This window comes from Phaenicophaeus curvirostris, chromosome 1 (assembly GCF_032191515.1).
Source record: "Phaenicophaeus curvirostris isolate KB17595 chromosome 1, BPBGC_Pcur_1.0, whole genome shotgun sequence".
Taxonomy (NCBI): domain Eukaryota; kingdom Metazoa; phylum Chordata; class Aves; order Cuculiformes; family Cuculidae; genus Phaenicophaeus; species Phaenicophaeus curvirostris.
In genome coordinates, this window is record NC_091392.1 from 146,580,902 (window position 1) to 146,597,141 (window position 16,240).

General features: G+C 37.1%; 1 protein-coding gene across 1 annotated transcript in view; it reads right to left on the reverse strand.

Moving 5' to 3' along the window:
* Positions 1 to 202: 202 nt before the first annotated feature.
* CUL4A (cullin 4A) overlaps positions 203 to 16,240 on the reverse strand; it is a 41,396-nt gene continuing 25,358 nt past the window's right edge. Inside the window, exons 11-20 of the mRNA XM_069877945.1 lie at positions 15,758 to 15,950; positions 14,253 to 14,357; positions 12,404 to 12,514; positions 12,001 to 12,086; positions 10,877 to 10,984; positions 9,595 to 9,708; positions 7,780 to 7,885; positions 2,783 to 2,955; positions 2,097 to 2,249; positions 203 to 1,796 (exon numbers count right to left, since the gene is read on the reverse strand). Of these exons, the coding sequence (XP_069734046.1) occupies positions 1,701 to 1,796; positions 2,097 to 2,249; positions 2,783 to 2,955; positions 7,780 to 7,885; positions 9,595 to 9,708; positions 10,877 to 10,984; positions 12,001 to 12,086; positions 12,404 to 12,514; positions 14,253 to 14,357; positions 15,758 to 15,950 (1,245 nt within the window). The 3' untranslated portion in view covers positions 203 to 1,700. The remainder of the gene's footprint in view (positions 1,797 to 2,096; positions 2,250 to 2,782; positions 2,956 to 7,779; positions 7,886 to 9,594; positions 9,709 to 10,876; positions 10,985 to 12,000; positions 12,087 to 12,403; positions 12,515 to 14,252; positions 14,358 to 15,757; positions 15,951 to 16,240) is intronic.

Genomic DNA, 16,240 nt, shown 5'->3' on the forward strand with positions numbered 1-16,240 from the left:
ACTACTCCCAGGTTCCTCTGTGGATAAAGCCTCTGTCCATGACATTTCTGTGACTCCTTTTTTAAGACTCGAGTAAGACGGATCTATTCATCTTCCATGTGCATAGAAAGCGTAATGGGACAAGGTAAACGGTACAATTAACACTAAAGAATCAACTGCACAAATGAAGTGCCACATTCTCACACAGGCTAAGAAATTAATATTTAATATGCATCAAAGATTTTATTTGCATTAACTGAAGATTCAAATATTAAAATAAGTCTACATTAAATTACAATATTAAATATGCTTTAAATACCATAAACTAGATGTGTTTAGTTTCTAAACACAAAGGGAACAAAAATAATTCAGAAAAATGCAATGACACCAGATGACAGAACAAGGACTTTCAGATGTAAATCCACAAGATGCCAACTCTCAGCAATGTTTACTTTAAGAAGAGGTGGTGGCCTTTTAAATTGATGCACAAACCCCATGTTACATAAACTTAGTAAGGTATCTTTCAAGAAAATATTGCTCAGTTAAATTCTCATTTATGCCATGATCAAAACTCCTTTGGTAGCTCTTTTTTAGAATGAAACACACCAGTTTGAAAATCTGGAAAATAAACAGTCTTCTAAGAATTATGACAAAAGGTGTCTTCCTGATAGTTACAATTACCTAACAGATCTACAGTGTCTTTCATTCTTCAATTCAAATCAACTTACATATATACAATATGTAACAAAGTACTCACAAAATCCTTAGTCTTTCAAGACAAAAAGCTATTCTTTCACAATAGCGAGACCATAAAAGTTTTTTTTTTTAAAAAAAAGGTCTTTGTTTTTTAAAGTGGAGCACGCTGTACAGTAGATTCCCTGTATGTTATTTTAAAGGCAAACCTAAATGTTACGGCAATTACATAAATAGTGACAAACCCCAGTTGCCCTGAAATGAGGTAGGGCCGCTTTGACTCAGATCTAATCTTTGCCACTCACACCAGCAGAAGTAGTAATAAAATAATAATCCATATCTTAGCTAAATAACCCAACAACTCACTACACACAAACGCAGTCGTTGTCTTGGCACTTCAAGGATCTTGCTTCAAAACCTGATTTATCCAAACCAGACTGAAGTTTATAATAATTTGAAAGAAAATTAACACAAGTTTAAGGGTTGTCATGGTGCATACTTTCAAAAATTCAGTGTATTTCAACAACACTGCTTGTACATAAGTGTTCACCAATTACGGGTTTTTAAAAAGTTACCCAAGTTGCTACTGTAGCTAAAGAATGCAGCATATAGGGTCTTAACGGATGCAGTTAGAACACATAAATGAAGAAACCAGACTTGCATCCATCACAGAAGTATTTCTTACACAGGTAATTTTTACCTTTCCATCCAACTTCAATGACAGTGTTAAACAAAATTGTAAAACTAAATGCTGAAGAACACAAAAGAGTAACTAAAAGAACTAAAAAGATGATATTTAAAATTTGTACGCAGTCTTGACAAGGATGATCGATTAACATGTTGCTTTGCTTCTCTTCCACAGCAGTGCATGCAGCTGGTTGAATAATATACATCAACCTCAAACCTGCTAAAGGGAAGGTCTGGAACAGCATAGGTATTCGGTGTCCTGAAGATATAAGTAGATGATTTTGGTTTTTATCTTGTGGGTTTGTTTTTTATTTTTTATAAGTAAAAGTAATTCCTCTCCATTATGCAACATAGTGGTACTGATTTGGGTTGTCTTTGTCTCGTTCCATATAGTCTCTGTCAATGAGAGATTCAATCCTCTTTTTCAAGTCTCCAGGCTACAAAATAAGATGAGATTAGTAAAATAGTTAAAATTATATTTGCATTTAAATTACGTTTTACAAAACAGGACTGCTAACAGCCACATAAGAAAATGCACCATAGTGTAAATATTTAAATAGAATTTCCTACTGATACTTTGGCTTATTTCTGTTCACACAGTCATTTTAATACCTTAATCCTTGGATTTTGTTCAGACATATTTCACATTTCTCACTCTTATAGACCAACTAAATGGAAAAAATATATTACATATTTTTAGATAATATCAGAATGGTTTAGAAAACAAAATGAGTTACCTTTACAGGAAATTTCAGTTGATTATATAATTCAGAAACAAGGAGATTATGACCAAGAGTCTTTCTCATCTTCATTATTCGTACAATAGCAGCATCAATCTGGTATTGCCTGTCTTGAAACACTCTTTCAGTTGTGCTGACCTGTTCTTCAACCTAAAGAGCAATGCAACACCACAAATCACATCACGTTTTTTGCTATTTTTTAATCAATTATATTTCTATAGTTAACCTTTCCAAAGAAATTACAGTTGTGCATTCTTACTCATCTTTGAGACAGAGGCATGCACGACTGCATGCTAAGAACTACGTGATCCTGAACTGTACTGCTAAAACAAGCCAAAGATAAAATTAATGATAATGTGAAAGAAAAAAATAATGTACGCCTTGTTTTAAATCTATTTGATAAACTAAATCTTAAAAACTCATTTCAGATTTTTGAGAGAACAAGTATGTTTGAAAGCCCAAATACAGCAACCTTCTCTATCAAACTGCTCAACTCCAGTTTCACTTTTTGAAATTTTAAATATGCAAAGGCAAAAGGAAAAAAATTAGTGTTAATTAAAACATTGTTTTAATATCTGTTTTTCTCTCTCCATATGCAAAAATTACGAGAGGAAGTGTAGAGATTCTATCTCTCCATGATAAACAGTTAACAAACAGAATGAATGCGAAAAGTAAATACATACTGTTTCTTTCATTTGGATTTGGTTGATCTTTATTCTAAACAATTTATGCTTGAAATCACCATTAAAGATGAATTTATCTCCATCTTCTATATCCTTGCCCTTTGGATTTTTAATCAATACTCGTGCTTTTCCACATGCTAAAGACTGTAAGGTTCTTCTTAATTCGCTGTCCTCTGTAAAGAAGTTCAAGTATGGGAGAAAGCAGAAAAGAAACATTAAGGTGAAGAGTTTCATGTGATTAATCTAGAAATACTATTGAAAAGTTACTGATTTTACGTTAATGCCTTGTTTCAGCTAAGTTCCAATTAGGTAACAATTTACAGCTTTAAGCTTGGAAAACAGACTCGGGCTCATCTCAGTCAGCTTTCTATCCAAAAGTAGTTTCAGAAAAGATTTCACATTAACACGATCCTTGTTTTATTGCTTCAGTTTTCTTTGGTAGTAACAGGGCTTCAGAAGAAAATAAATCAGTTGATGACAAGGAACTCAACATGTCCATGGTATGATTTCATCACCAATTTTAACAGAAACTTGAAAATATATAATAAAATGAAAAAAAAACAGTAAAGAAGTCTAAATTGATAGGAAGATGTTCTCTGAGAAGGCAGAGCTGATATCTATTATAGTCACTAACTTCCTCTACAACAGGAAAGCAGTAGAAACAAGTAAGTGAGGAAGATCTTATCTAGTAAGATTTAAAGCTAAAAGCATTTGGATAAGCAGATAAAATTAAGTCTAGAACATTCTAATAATTATATTGCAAAGTCTTGTATCAAAGTTTTGCATTAAAATAGCCTCTGCAGTTTCTAGATTACTTCTATCCACAATATAAAATTATCACCAAATGCGTTGGATCTTCTGAACAGTTTTAATCTAAAAAACTGAAAGAAAGTTTTGCAATCTAGTGCTGAAGTGCAGCATAACTAAGTAAAAGATTATTAATTTACACACTGCGACCTTTTCCTTTTTTAAAACTTCCAGCTCTTCCATGATTACTGAAAAAAACCTTTAAACCAGATTGGCTAAATAGACATTTATGGTGTTTCACAGTTTTTTTTTTGGTGTTTCACCTTCAGTAAATGCAGACTGTTGAGTTGTGGATTTTGCCCAAAACAAAGGATGCTGTTAAAAACACTCGGTACACTTTGGAGCTTTGCGTGTGCCTTGCACGCTAAGTTGCAGGTTGCAGTATGACAAAGGGGAGGAATCTGCAATACCTACCAATCACAGAAGTGAAAGTAGGAACTACTAGAGGCTTATCTTGAGAATGAGAAAGGCTGGTAAAAACATGAAGTATAATGGGAGAACACATCTGAAAGAAGCATGGTTATCAAAGAGAAGGTAACCACTTTTTCTCTAAGTGACAGCTTAAGCATTTGCTAACTGCAGTAATGTACCAGGGACAATCTCATCTCTTCAAAGAGCTTACTGGCAATTCCTTGTAACAGTGACGGCAAAACACAAGTTACCACTAATGCAGATGCAGACAGTGATATACTAAAGGAGCAAAAACCCATGTGATATTTGGATTTTTGTTTTTCAGTAATATAGTAATCACCCATAAGCTCCTCTTGTATCTAGCCTGAGGAAAATTCATAGGAGTATGAATTTTTGAGCCCCCAAAGCATGTGTATTTTGTATTAGATGGGAACAGAATATAAAGATAGAACAAAGCCAGAAATGCATGTAGAGACCAGCTTCCCAGACTGTTTCAATACATGGGATTTTTGATATCTAGATACCCACTTACTTTAAGTGCAAGACATTTACAAAACTGACTTGTAATTCTGTAAACACAGTAGCTGATACTGAAGCTGAATAAGTAACTAAGTGTCTAGATGGTAGAACCACAGAATGTATCATATTCACCTCTGTAAAATCTATCTAGTAGATAATGAATGCATGAAAAGCTTATTAAAGAACTGACACTGTGGACGTGGATGTCCTATCCTGCCAAGCACAGCACTGAACACAAATTGCTAGGCTTTATTTTGTGGAAGTGCTTGCTTAAGCGACTGAAAGCTTTAAGTAATACTGTCTTATGGGTTTCTGCCATATTGACTTGTCATTTATTTCTGTTATTTCAATACGACTCTTGAGTGAGATAAACAAGTATTTATCTGACTGGTGCTACCTTCCACTTTAGTGAGCAAGGGATCTGGGAAGACACGACTGATTGACCTGAGGAATCCTCATGGAAGCACTGCTAAAGCTGCTTCAGCAGAAGAAGAGTACCAAACACTGGAAACTTGCAAATGCCCCACACCTCCAGCAGTCATGACGTTACAAAGAACAGGCACCCTGGGTCAGAAGGTCCGTCTAGCCCCGCATCCTGTCTCTAGCAGTGGCTGTGAGCTGGTGAGCATAGGGCAGCATATAAGAGAAAAGCTAATACAGATGCACACTTCCCTGCTCTTCCACCTTGCCTCATCCTACTGCTCTGTAAGCCTCCAGTCACTTAGGGCTCAGGGACTTTCTAAGCCAGAGGTGGTTTCTATGTGTTGAAAAATCTTCAGCTCTTGCTCTTCCCTGAACCTGTCTCCTTGTATTCTGTAAACTTCAGCTTTTACAACATGTTGTTTAGTTTTCACCACTATGTGCACATTTTTGGTTTTTTGCCCTCTAGCTTATTTTTTAAGTAAACAAATCCTTATTCACAGATTTCTGTTTACCTTTTGGTCTATTTAGTTTAGTCCTAGCACACAGAATCATAGAATAATTTGGGTTGGAAGGGACCTTAAACATCATCCAGTTCCAAACCCCCTGCCATGGGCAGGGACACCTCTGCCGAAGGTCCCATCTAACCTGGCCTTGAACACCTCCAGGGGTGGGGCAGCCACAGATTCCCTGGGCAGCCTGTGCCAGCGCCTCACCACCCTCATGGTGAAGAAATTCTTCCTTATGTCTAGCCTAAATCTGCCCCTCTCCAGTTTATACCCATGCCCCTGGTCCTATCACTACAAGCCTTTATGAACAGTCCCTCCCCAGCTTTCCTGTAGCCCCTTCAGGTAATGAAAGGTTGCTATAAGATCCCCTCAGAGCCTTCTCCTCAAGCTGTCACATGCCTTCCATCTTTACTCCCCTTCTCTAAAGTCTTCGTGGACCCACTGTTATTTTTAGACAGCGGAGGAAGAAGTCTAACAAGCCCTACAGATTTTCCAAGACATTAAGATAAGCCAGCGACTTCAACCTTCTACAGGTTCCCTCTGTTTCAAGGGCTTTCCTACTTGCTAATAAATCTAGATTCTCTTCAATACGTCATTTTTTCAGGCATACATTGCAATTCTCCCTATCTGTCTAGCCCTGCACATGGTGTTTAGAACCTTTAGAACCATTTCTATGACGACTCTAGTGCCCAGGTTTTGCCCACCAGGATTTCTACCACTCCTGTTATTCGTAACCATCAGCCAGGACCTCTGGTTCACCCAGGTCAATCTTTGAGAGTCTGGCTGTCAGCACCTCTGCCCTTAGTGGTCAGTTCACCAAGAAGCTGCATCACAAATGCAGCAACATTTTCTAATAACTGAATTGCTGTTCTTTTCCGACTATAAAGGGTACCATTGAGTGAAAGGTCATCAAAGCAGCAGGAAGATTGGAGTGTGGGACCTACTTCTGACAGAATTTCTGGCCATAAGAGCTTACTCTTCTTTAGAAGTAGGGAGACTGCTAGGTGGGAATGGGGACTCTCTAAAGCAACTCTGAATACCTTGTGTAGGTAGTCTGGGAAGACAAGAGATTTTGTTGTGCATCCTTGCCCCATGGGAACCCTGTGGACCATGAACTGTCCTCATTACCTGCATTCCTGTGCTATTTCCCCACAGGGGAGAGAAACACAGACATAGCACTCAGCGCAATCATGTAATATAATATAGGTAGCCCCCAAATATAAATTCTAGCCTCTGCCTTAAAAGCAGTCTCTTGAAATCCTTTCTATTGTGCTACAATGGAATAGATTTCCATGCAGCAGATTTTATCTGTTGTGGTCAGGCTGCCAAGATATAAGCTCTGAGGTAAAGCAATAAAAGATGAGAAAGCAGGATCTGGATCAGGCTGGGGTGAACTTGTGTTTGTTCTGTAAACATTGTACTCTGACCTAATGAGCCTCTCTGGACTATCTTGATGCTTATCATTCACACTGGCATGAGTTTTCTTCAGCTCCCTCAGCATTAATGGAGTGGATGACTAAGCAACTTGAAGCAGTGCTGGAGGACCTGGGCTGTACTGCTTTCTGCAAAGCATCACTCTGAAGCACAGGGATTGTTGATATCCTCATTCTACAGTATTTCAATAAATGTATTTCCTAAATTTTAGTACTTGTATGTGTTCAAATATACTTTCAACAGTTGCAGTATTGGGTTGATCTTAAGATTCAGCATGTGAAGGGCTACTGGGGGTGATCTGCTGGTTGATGCAGAAGTTCCAGAAAGTAAAGAGACAGCATTATCATTTTTAATGCCAATGGCTGTAACTACTTCAAGGAAGTGTTAAAATTTGAAAAAAAACCCGCAAACACCTAAAAGCATAAGCACACAGAAGGCAAACACTGCAGATGGTTAGAAAGGAAACCATACTTCAGAGTTTTCTTTGTCCTTTCTGCCTTTTGGTTTCAAGCACAGAGGGAGACACCCTACACTGAAAATACTCTGTTGAATCATCTAAAAATGACAGCATTCTACAACAGCTCATTTTCAAAATGTAGTATTTGAAAATAATCTGTACACACTACAGTCTTTATCATAACTTGAATTTCAAGAACATTAGCATTATCATGGCCTACACAGCTCTTATTATTCGTTTTGCGAAGCACCTATTTTATCTGCATTAGGAAGTACCAGCACTGTGTTTTCCTCAGGTCTTTTAGCGTCTATATGCTACTGGCTCATAAAGTTTGTCCTATTGATCATGGCAAATTTCTTGAAGTTAGGCCTTTACATAGTAAATCACAGTTGTCCAACATTCGACTAATACATTTAAAAATCAAAAGGTATTTGTCCTACCTATGCCGGTGGCCATTTTAATATCTTCAAAACTGAATTCATCTCCTTCATTAAACATAAGCAGCACTAATGTCTGAAAGAGTGATACCTGAAATTCTTTCTTTCCCTAGAAAAGAAATATCAAATAGTTAGAAGCAATATTCAGTGCATTTTCTATTGCATCCCCCAAATCTGGCAGATTACAGAAGCTATACAGTCTTTTTTCTATTTCTAGAAGAAGAGATGTGCATTTTAGAATGCCTAACCCACACAAGAATCTGCCTGAATGCAGTATTGAGGAAAGAGGATATTTTTAAAACCTCTTTTTTTTGCCCATCTAATAGTAGCAATACAGCAGACAGCAGGAGCTCAGTAGAATGGCCTTGTATTTACTTCACATCATTTACTTCCTTTTAATTACAATATATGAAATTCTGGCTTTGCCACCATCAACGGTGAATCTCTTTGTACTTTACCCAAGCTGCATTTTATAGAGATGAGCAAATTATACAAAAGCAATCTGGGTGTTTGTCATGGTATAACTCCAACTGGCAACTAGGATCACACAGCCTCTCTCTCATCCCTGGTGGGTGGGGAGAAGAATCGAAGAAAAAGGGAAAACTTATGGGTTCAGGTAAAGACAGTTTAGTAGGACAGCAAAAGGAAGAGAAGATGATGATGATAATAATAACAACAACAATAACAATAATAATACAAAACAAGTAATGCATGATACAATTGCTCATCACCTGCAAAGACTGATATCTAGCCCATCCCCAAGCAATGAGCTCCGGCTGTCAGCCAACTTCCCACTTAGACATTGATCATGACATTATATGGTATGGAACATCTCTTTGGCCAGCTGGGGTCAGCTGCCTGCCTGTCCTGCCTCCCAGCTTCTTGTACAGAGCTTAGGAAACTGAAAAAGTCCTTGATTTCTTAGCAACAACTAAAAACATCAGTGTATTACCAACATTCTGTTCATACTAACTCTGACACACAGAGGCTGCTGGGAAAAAAATAACTCTATCCCAGCTGAAACCAGGATAGCGTTGGATCAAGTATAAAAGAAACAAAAGATAATTTAGCTTTACAAAAATACAGGGCAACAGTATTATCAGTAGCACAATACTTGTGCAAAACGGCAATGGAAAGAAAATGACTCAAGATTCTCAGAGAGCTATAAACACTTCTGTCAATTGACAACTACAATCCTATTGATCTTACCATTACATAAAGCCTAAACCTATTAAGTTTCACAATGAGTTAGTAAGAGTTTTCAAGATTTTTTTGTCTTTGCTCTGTCTCAGTTAAGCTCCATTATTAGCAAGGCAAGATACTCTGTGAGACAAAACAAAACCACATTAAGAAACAATGTGGTTATTTGACTTAAATAATTCAACAAGCATTTAAATTTTAACAACAGTCATTACATGACTCAGATCCTTCAGTCTCTACTTGTATCAGTGAAGCACGCTAAAAGTGTCATCAGTACTTCTATGATCAAAACAAATCTATATTAAAAATAAAGACTCTGCATTCTTTTTCTTTCATTAATTTCCTGCTTTATTACAATTTTCTTGATTTGAACGAACAACAGTTTCTATCAAATGAACACAAAATATTACCAAGAGGTATCACATTGTTGTCTTCCCCTAGCTAGATAGTATTTCAGTGCAATTATAAAAAGAGCCTACTTTCTACATAAAATAACTGTCTTGAGTTATGCTTTCTCCTCCACAAAAATGTTACTAACTTTATTAAAACATTACTAGATTCCAAATAATTGACTTAAATTTTATCCCAACTGGCTAAGCATTAAACAAGCAAACTTACTTCCTTAAATTCTGCCTTCAGGACAGCATGCCCTAAGGTGGTCTGCCACTGAAGCTTTCGACCACTGTGTTTTCCCAGGTAAAAGGTTTTAAATACCTCTTGAAGCTTTATCATCTGTAAAGCAAAGAGAGAAAAACATTTATTAGCATTATACCGGTGCAGCGATGTTGGATGATTTTTACACATGTAATTTCTTTATTCTCCTCAACAATGTTTCATAAGTCTTTCTGTAGGAAAAAATAAATTCAAGGAGCAAAATTTTGCTCTCAGGTACATCGGTACTATTATGCACAAAAGAAAGTCTCAATTCAGAACTAGCTTTTAATTTCTCTCTTTTTTTTTTTTTTTTTTTAAAATAACAGTACAATAGCCCCCTGTAAAAGTCTTAAAACCTCAAAACCAGCTACTAGTTTTGTCCTGGACTTTGAATCTCACCAAGAAATCACTGGATTAAAAGCGTACCTCTCGCAACTATATAGTAACTGTTACCATCAACTCCCAGGTTCTTCCTTTACCATGTCTTGTACAGATTCAAGTCTAATTCCAGTACTCTACACCCTCTTATTTTCAAGTAGTGAGTTTTTTATCCCTCCATTTTTATGATACGTTGCTCAGGTTGGGTCCTTCCGAAGTAGCCTGCCACTGAGGAAAAGACACCATGGAAGCAAGAGTATAAAAGCTTCCATGTCTTCTGAACTGAACAGAAACCTTGCTACCACCTTTGGCCTCTGAAGTGCTTCCCACATTTCAGATCAAGCAAAGTACTACAAGGTCAACTTTACAAAATTCTCAACTTGGAAGCAACCTTTTTTCAGGCTACTGCCGTTCAAATACAGGGGCTAATTTTGTGTGACACATTGCAGGGAACAGAGGAAGGATCTTACAGAATAAGAAAGTGTGCAGTAACATAACTGTTGGCTAGACCAAAACACCTAAGCAGTGTCATTAAAGATTGGCTAAATTAAGGTAAACTGTCCAGTTTTAAAATTTTAAGTGCTCAACTGCAGTGTTGAATAGGACACTTATTTTATTTTAATATTAATTTATTATTATTATTATTATTAAAAGGTAAAAAAACCCATATCTTAGTTGAAACAATCATCCAAAAAATGTGGATTTTATACACTACATTATATATTTTTGCCATTTTTTAATCTTTAAAATGAGATAAACCCTGTTAATATCTAACAGGAAAACATTAAATATAGGGCACTAGTTCACCTTATGATAGTGATAATAGTCGCATTCCATAAAGTGCTTTTAGAAGAACTCAAACACTAACCTCTGAATTTAAGTGGACTTCCATAGGTGTGTAAGTTGGCCAATACCCCATAGTTAATATATTTACTGTCAGGTCTATATTTCCTGGGTCACTTTGGTTCTGCATATACTAAAATACAAGAGACAAAAAAAATCATGCAAGTATACTGTTTACATGCTAAACCGGAAAATATACATACTTAAATTAGAAAATGAAAGTCGGTGAATAATGAAAGACTACAGTCCACATCCTTGGTTAGATATGCTTTACTAAGGTTTTGAATTTTGTGACTATTTATTGCTCCCATTCCCAGTTTCAAAGCACGGCAAGTGGTTGGAAGTAAAAAGAAAAGTGCAACAAGCCTTGAAGTACCCCAGACCACTGTCTTTACAAGGTATGAAGGTCAAAAGAACTTCAATTACATGCAAATAAAGAAAAAGCTTTTAATCGGAAGCCAGGACAACAACTATGAGATCAAAAGGATCCCCTGGGGTTTCCACAGATCTGTTAGACAACGCGTTTTCTTATAATTTGAACATAGCACCAGTCAAGTCTGGCTGCAAAGTCTGGGACAAAAAAGTCACTAGAGTGTTTTATTACAGAAGCAGGTGTCCTGGGTCAGATAGCTACCCCAGTATCCTGTCTTAAACAAGGGCCAAGACGCATTCCCAGGGAGAAGCACACAACAGCGTGAGCATATACAGTGTTTCCTCCAAGCATTCCCTCAGTTACCAATAGGCTGGAAGCTTTGGGGCAGAGACGTATGTGGTTTTTGTGCACTTAGCAACCTTCAGGGAGTTTCTCTGGTGTGGGTCATTCACAAAGAATTCGTCAGAAGAAGCAACAGTTTACAGAATGAAGGGCATATGGAATTTAAAGGATATTAGACAACTAAATTACTACATGGTATTTAGACTGTAATTTACTTATAAAGAAATTAAAATCCCCTGTAAAATAAGATTTATTTCTGAACAGATATACAATACATAAATTCTGTTCTATAAATATAAGTAGACTCTGTTACTATGACCAGGACCTGCTCAAAAGCTCTTTTGTTTAATTTTAGCTTAATCCACTGTGTAACACCATTAATTGCTTCCCCATCACTACTGAAAATTTAGTGCACACACAGAAGCTAAATGTACCTGCTTAAACTGAACCATGACATCTTTTGACAGTTCCATGTCCTTGAACATGCCCTCCAGTTTGCTGGTAAAAGCAGCGCCACATTCTGTCACACGAATTAAAGCAAAGATCCCACAATTACAAAGAAGCACAGAACTAGCAATAGAAGTTTAATCTGAGACAACTGAGCCAGATTTGCCAGGGTCCGGAGCACCCACAAGTAGGTACATGGTTTAAGGATTTTGCTCCTTTGCAGGTACACCGAATAAACCAGTCACCTATCTAAGAGATCAGGCCAATAGCTCTTGCCGAGCACAATGTAAGCTGCAATTACTTAAAATCTGGCTTAAAACATGAGAAAATAAGGATTCCAATTCACATGCCAAAAAGTAATAAAAATGTAACACATATGAAGACGCTTACCGTGTTTAAGCTTTGATAACATAGACTTCTCAGCATCTACTGATGCACTTTTTCCAACCAGCAGTCTTTTGGCCAAGTCTTTCTTATAAAATGCCTCAAACACATCTTTACCTGTGTGTAAATTGAAACAAAAATAATATACAAATGAAATCATACAATCTATTTGCGTTATTGCACTTCAGGCTTGTGACACAAGCCTTTCTCATGACATGTTGATCAGCAGAGCAATATTTCCTATGCAACAGGAAGGAAAAACATGTAGACAACTAGGTTTTTTTTTTTTTACATTTGAACTATTTTCTTAACATATTTTGCAAAATTTTTACTTCTCCGTGCTCAGGAACATGGGATGCCTTGTATTTCCCATTGCATCAGCTGCCAACCACATGAAATTATTCTGGAGTCCAGAAGAACATTCTCCCTAATTTAATAAATTGGTGGTCTGTTTTATTATAACTTAAAAAAGAGTCCCTATGTATTAAAGAAATAACCTTGAAAAGGTGAAGAAAAACCGTCAGAAATTTTCTCACTTAGTTTGCCAACAGCATTTTGAAATAAGTCATACAGGCACTCACAAACTTTCACACCTTATATCAGAGTTTCCGTAAATCATTTCAATTGACAGCACAAAGGTATCAGTAAGTTGTCTCGCTTTCAAGAGAAAGGCATCCACTGTGACTCAAGGCACTCTTTGTGCTGCTACAACAGCCCCTCCTAATTCCTTGCAAACGCCTTCCGATATGCCTGTAGCAACGTCTCTAGTGCTCTCCCATTCTATTCTTGGGTAAAGTGCTGTTTCATGACACACCATCAAGACATTATGGAAAAGTCCAGCGCCCAGAAACTAACTACTAATTACCATCTGTCTTAAAAGGACACTAGATATCTCAAAATAAATTTGCACTTTTAGCTCAGTACTCTTTAAATATTAAGAGAAATACAGTTGGTTAAAGTTTCAGATTAACAGAAATTAATCTCATCAGCTGACAAAGTGCCAGCAATACTGTCTTAATTCACCATTTCCATCCAATATCCTTTGCGCTTGACAAAAATAATGATGCAAATTACATTACTTTGATTGATTTCTTGTGTGCTTTCCAATTATTACTGCACTTGTTTTGGATTTTACGAGGAAAGAACCCCACAGCGTTCAGAACAAACTAATATACAACTGGGGAGTTCTAGCCCACTCTGGCCTAGCATATATGTCTCACTTCCCTCAAAACCATGACCACGCACCTCTGTAGGACGCAACCACATATTTTTTCCGATATCCAACCTAGCAAAAAAAAGATTCGCCTAACACATACAAGGGTTATGCTCAGATAAGGACAAACATCAGGGAAGTGCACTTCAAAGGCAATAGAACCCAGCAATAACACTTTCTCCCACCATTCTGAGACCTCCTCTGTGTTCACTCTCAGTCACGATGAGAAGAGACGAGTCATTAGTTGCTGCGTTTTCATGTACTTTGCACTTATGACATACTGATGTGGGCAGGGAAGAGAAAATCTGTACTAACCTTTCTGTTCTCTGTTATTATAGGACATTATAGGTTATTATAGGTTGTGGTTACAGATACAGATAATTTACGGGAAAGAAAACACTTCCACCCACAGCTCTAACTCTCAGGTCTCCACTCACAGACTGTAAAAGGTCTGTAACTTGCCAGTCTCCATAAAACAGGTTTGTCCTCCCTGGTGTATTTATTGTGCTCCTTCAGATGTAAGGCAACCTGAAGACCAAGACTAACAGAAAGTCGTGCTAAAAAAGATCTCTTGCACTAAGCGGTTCTGCAAGTAGCAATGAAAACATTTTTAATTGCATCAACTGAACAGATATTTCTTACCGTGAATGAATCTAAATATGATCATGATTTTGTCAAGGATTCTTTCCAGCTCTTCATCGGTTGCTTCTTTATTACCAGCTCTTAACTTGGAATCCACATATTTTGCTACAAATAAATAAAACCCTTTAACAGCTTACAAAAAACATTCTAAAATCACCAACTTAAGCACCTCCCACTTGAAATATTACTATCTATATATTAAAATACATGACAAGTGCTATATTTTCTATTTTCTGTTCTGCCACTCTTGCATTCAGTGGTGCCTGACTGTACTACTGCCATCATGGAGAAATATCACAAAAAGGAACCATCCAACAAAAAAGCTCCACAGCAAAATCATTAAAATTAATGCATTAAAACTTCCCACATTTTGTGTTATAGCCACAGCAAGCACGTTACTTGTTGAAAGACAGTGTTTTGGAAGCCTACAATGCATACAAATGTACTTTATGAGAAACAGAAACAAACAACACAGACAACTGTATTTTTGTAGACCTTTACCACGTCCCTCATGCTCCTTCGTAGGAGCATAGCAAAATTTAAACAGAAGCAACGCTTTCAAGTTAGTAGCTTCAGAATGCCAGAAATAAGGTTAAGCCATGAGTTTAGCCAAGTATTTATTAAACCCCATTAGCATCTTTATACAACCCTCTGCGTAAGAAGGAAACATTTGCAGTAGCTGAAACACCACAATCCACAAATGACAGCATCACGGCTTTAACCTGTGTCACTAGGTTGTAAAATTTGTCCTACATAAGGTTGATTTTAGAAGAAAGCCACAAAGTAAGCTGAAGGAGGGCAAAAGGACGCACAGAGGAAAAAAAACAACCCCAGCCTATGAGTGGGATCCTCTCCTGGTGTAAAATGCCACAGCTCCAGTGGCTGCAGGCAAAAGAGTCAGAACAGCTTTTGCCAGACCAGGGACAAATTCGGTAAAAGTATTTTTAAGATGTTTTTGTTATTTCTTCTCTTAATGAGCTCTAGTTCCCCTTTCAAGGTAATGATTTTTTTCCCCCCTCTACTAAAACTCCTCATCTCTGTAGCCTTCAAAATCGCTCTCCCAACTTCAGCCTTCAAGGCAGGTGGGCTGTCACTACGCCTTTCTCTCTGTAACATCCAAGTAGCTCGTCTACTACCAGAATTAAAACCACTTCCCTTTTTTCTTGCCACAGCTACTCATCCCCATAACCATTTATTCCACTCATAGCACCAGCATTTACGCTCTGTTGAGCAGCTGTTAGCACCAGGGACCGTGCAGGAAGCAGAGCGCAGGGACAGCAAAGTTCACATGCTCCATCAGGACACGGCGCACACACGCCTAACAGCACACACAAGCTTTTCAATCCCACAACACTCCCAGGTTAACTTTTGCTCTATATCCCAAAAAAGAGTCTCCTGAAGCAGAATGCATACTGCGCCACTATTGCACTAGCACACTCAGCAGCATTATCTTATCATGCCTTCTATAGATTTTTGAAATATTTCACAGAAAAATATTGGTGTACCTATCAATTCTGCAGGCTTATTTGGTCTCTTGTTGATAAATGTTTCAAAGGACTCCTTCATCAAGTTTATAAATTTTTCATTTTTCTGAAAGCACACTTCTATGATATGGTCCACTTTATCCTTAAAATCTAGTAGCTCTTGCACCATATCCTTGTCCTTTTCAGGATTAACCACTATTGTTGTCCCAAAGTTCTGTAAAACAAACACTTTTGATAATAAAATACTTTCGACCGCTACCTATCTCTCACAACAGACACATTCACCGTTGTAGAATTTATTATAAGAAAAAAAAAATTATTTTTACAGAGCTACTTATGTGACTTCAAGTTTTCAAAAAAATGAGATGCGCTGAAATTTAAAATAAAAACCCAGACACACATTAATGGATTTAAAAATGTTTGATTCAAAATGTTTGATTTTAAGATTATATATTTAAGACAAAAGCTAAAAACTAAAATCAAACTACAGTAGACATGACTGTA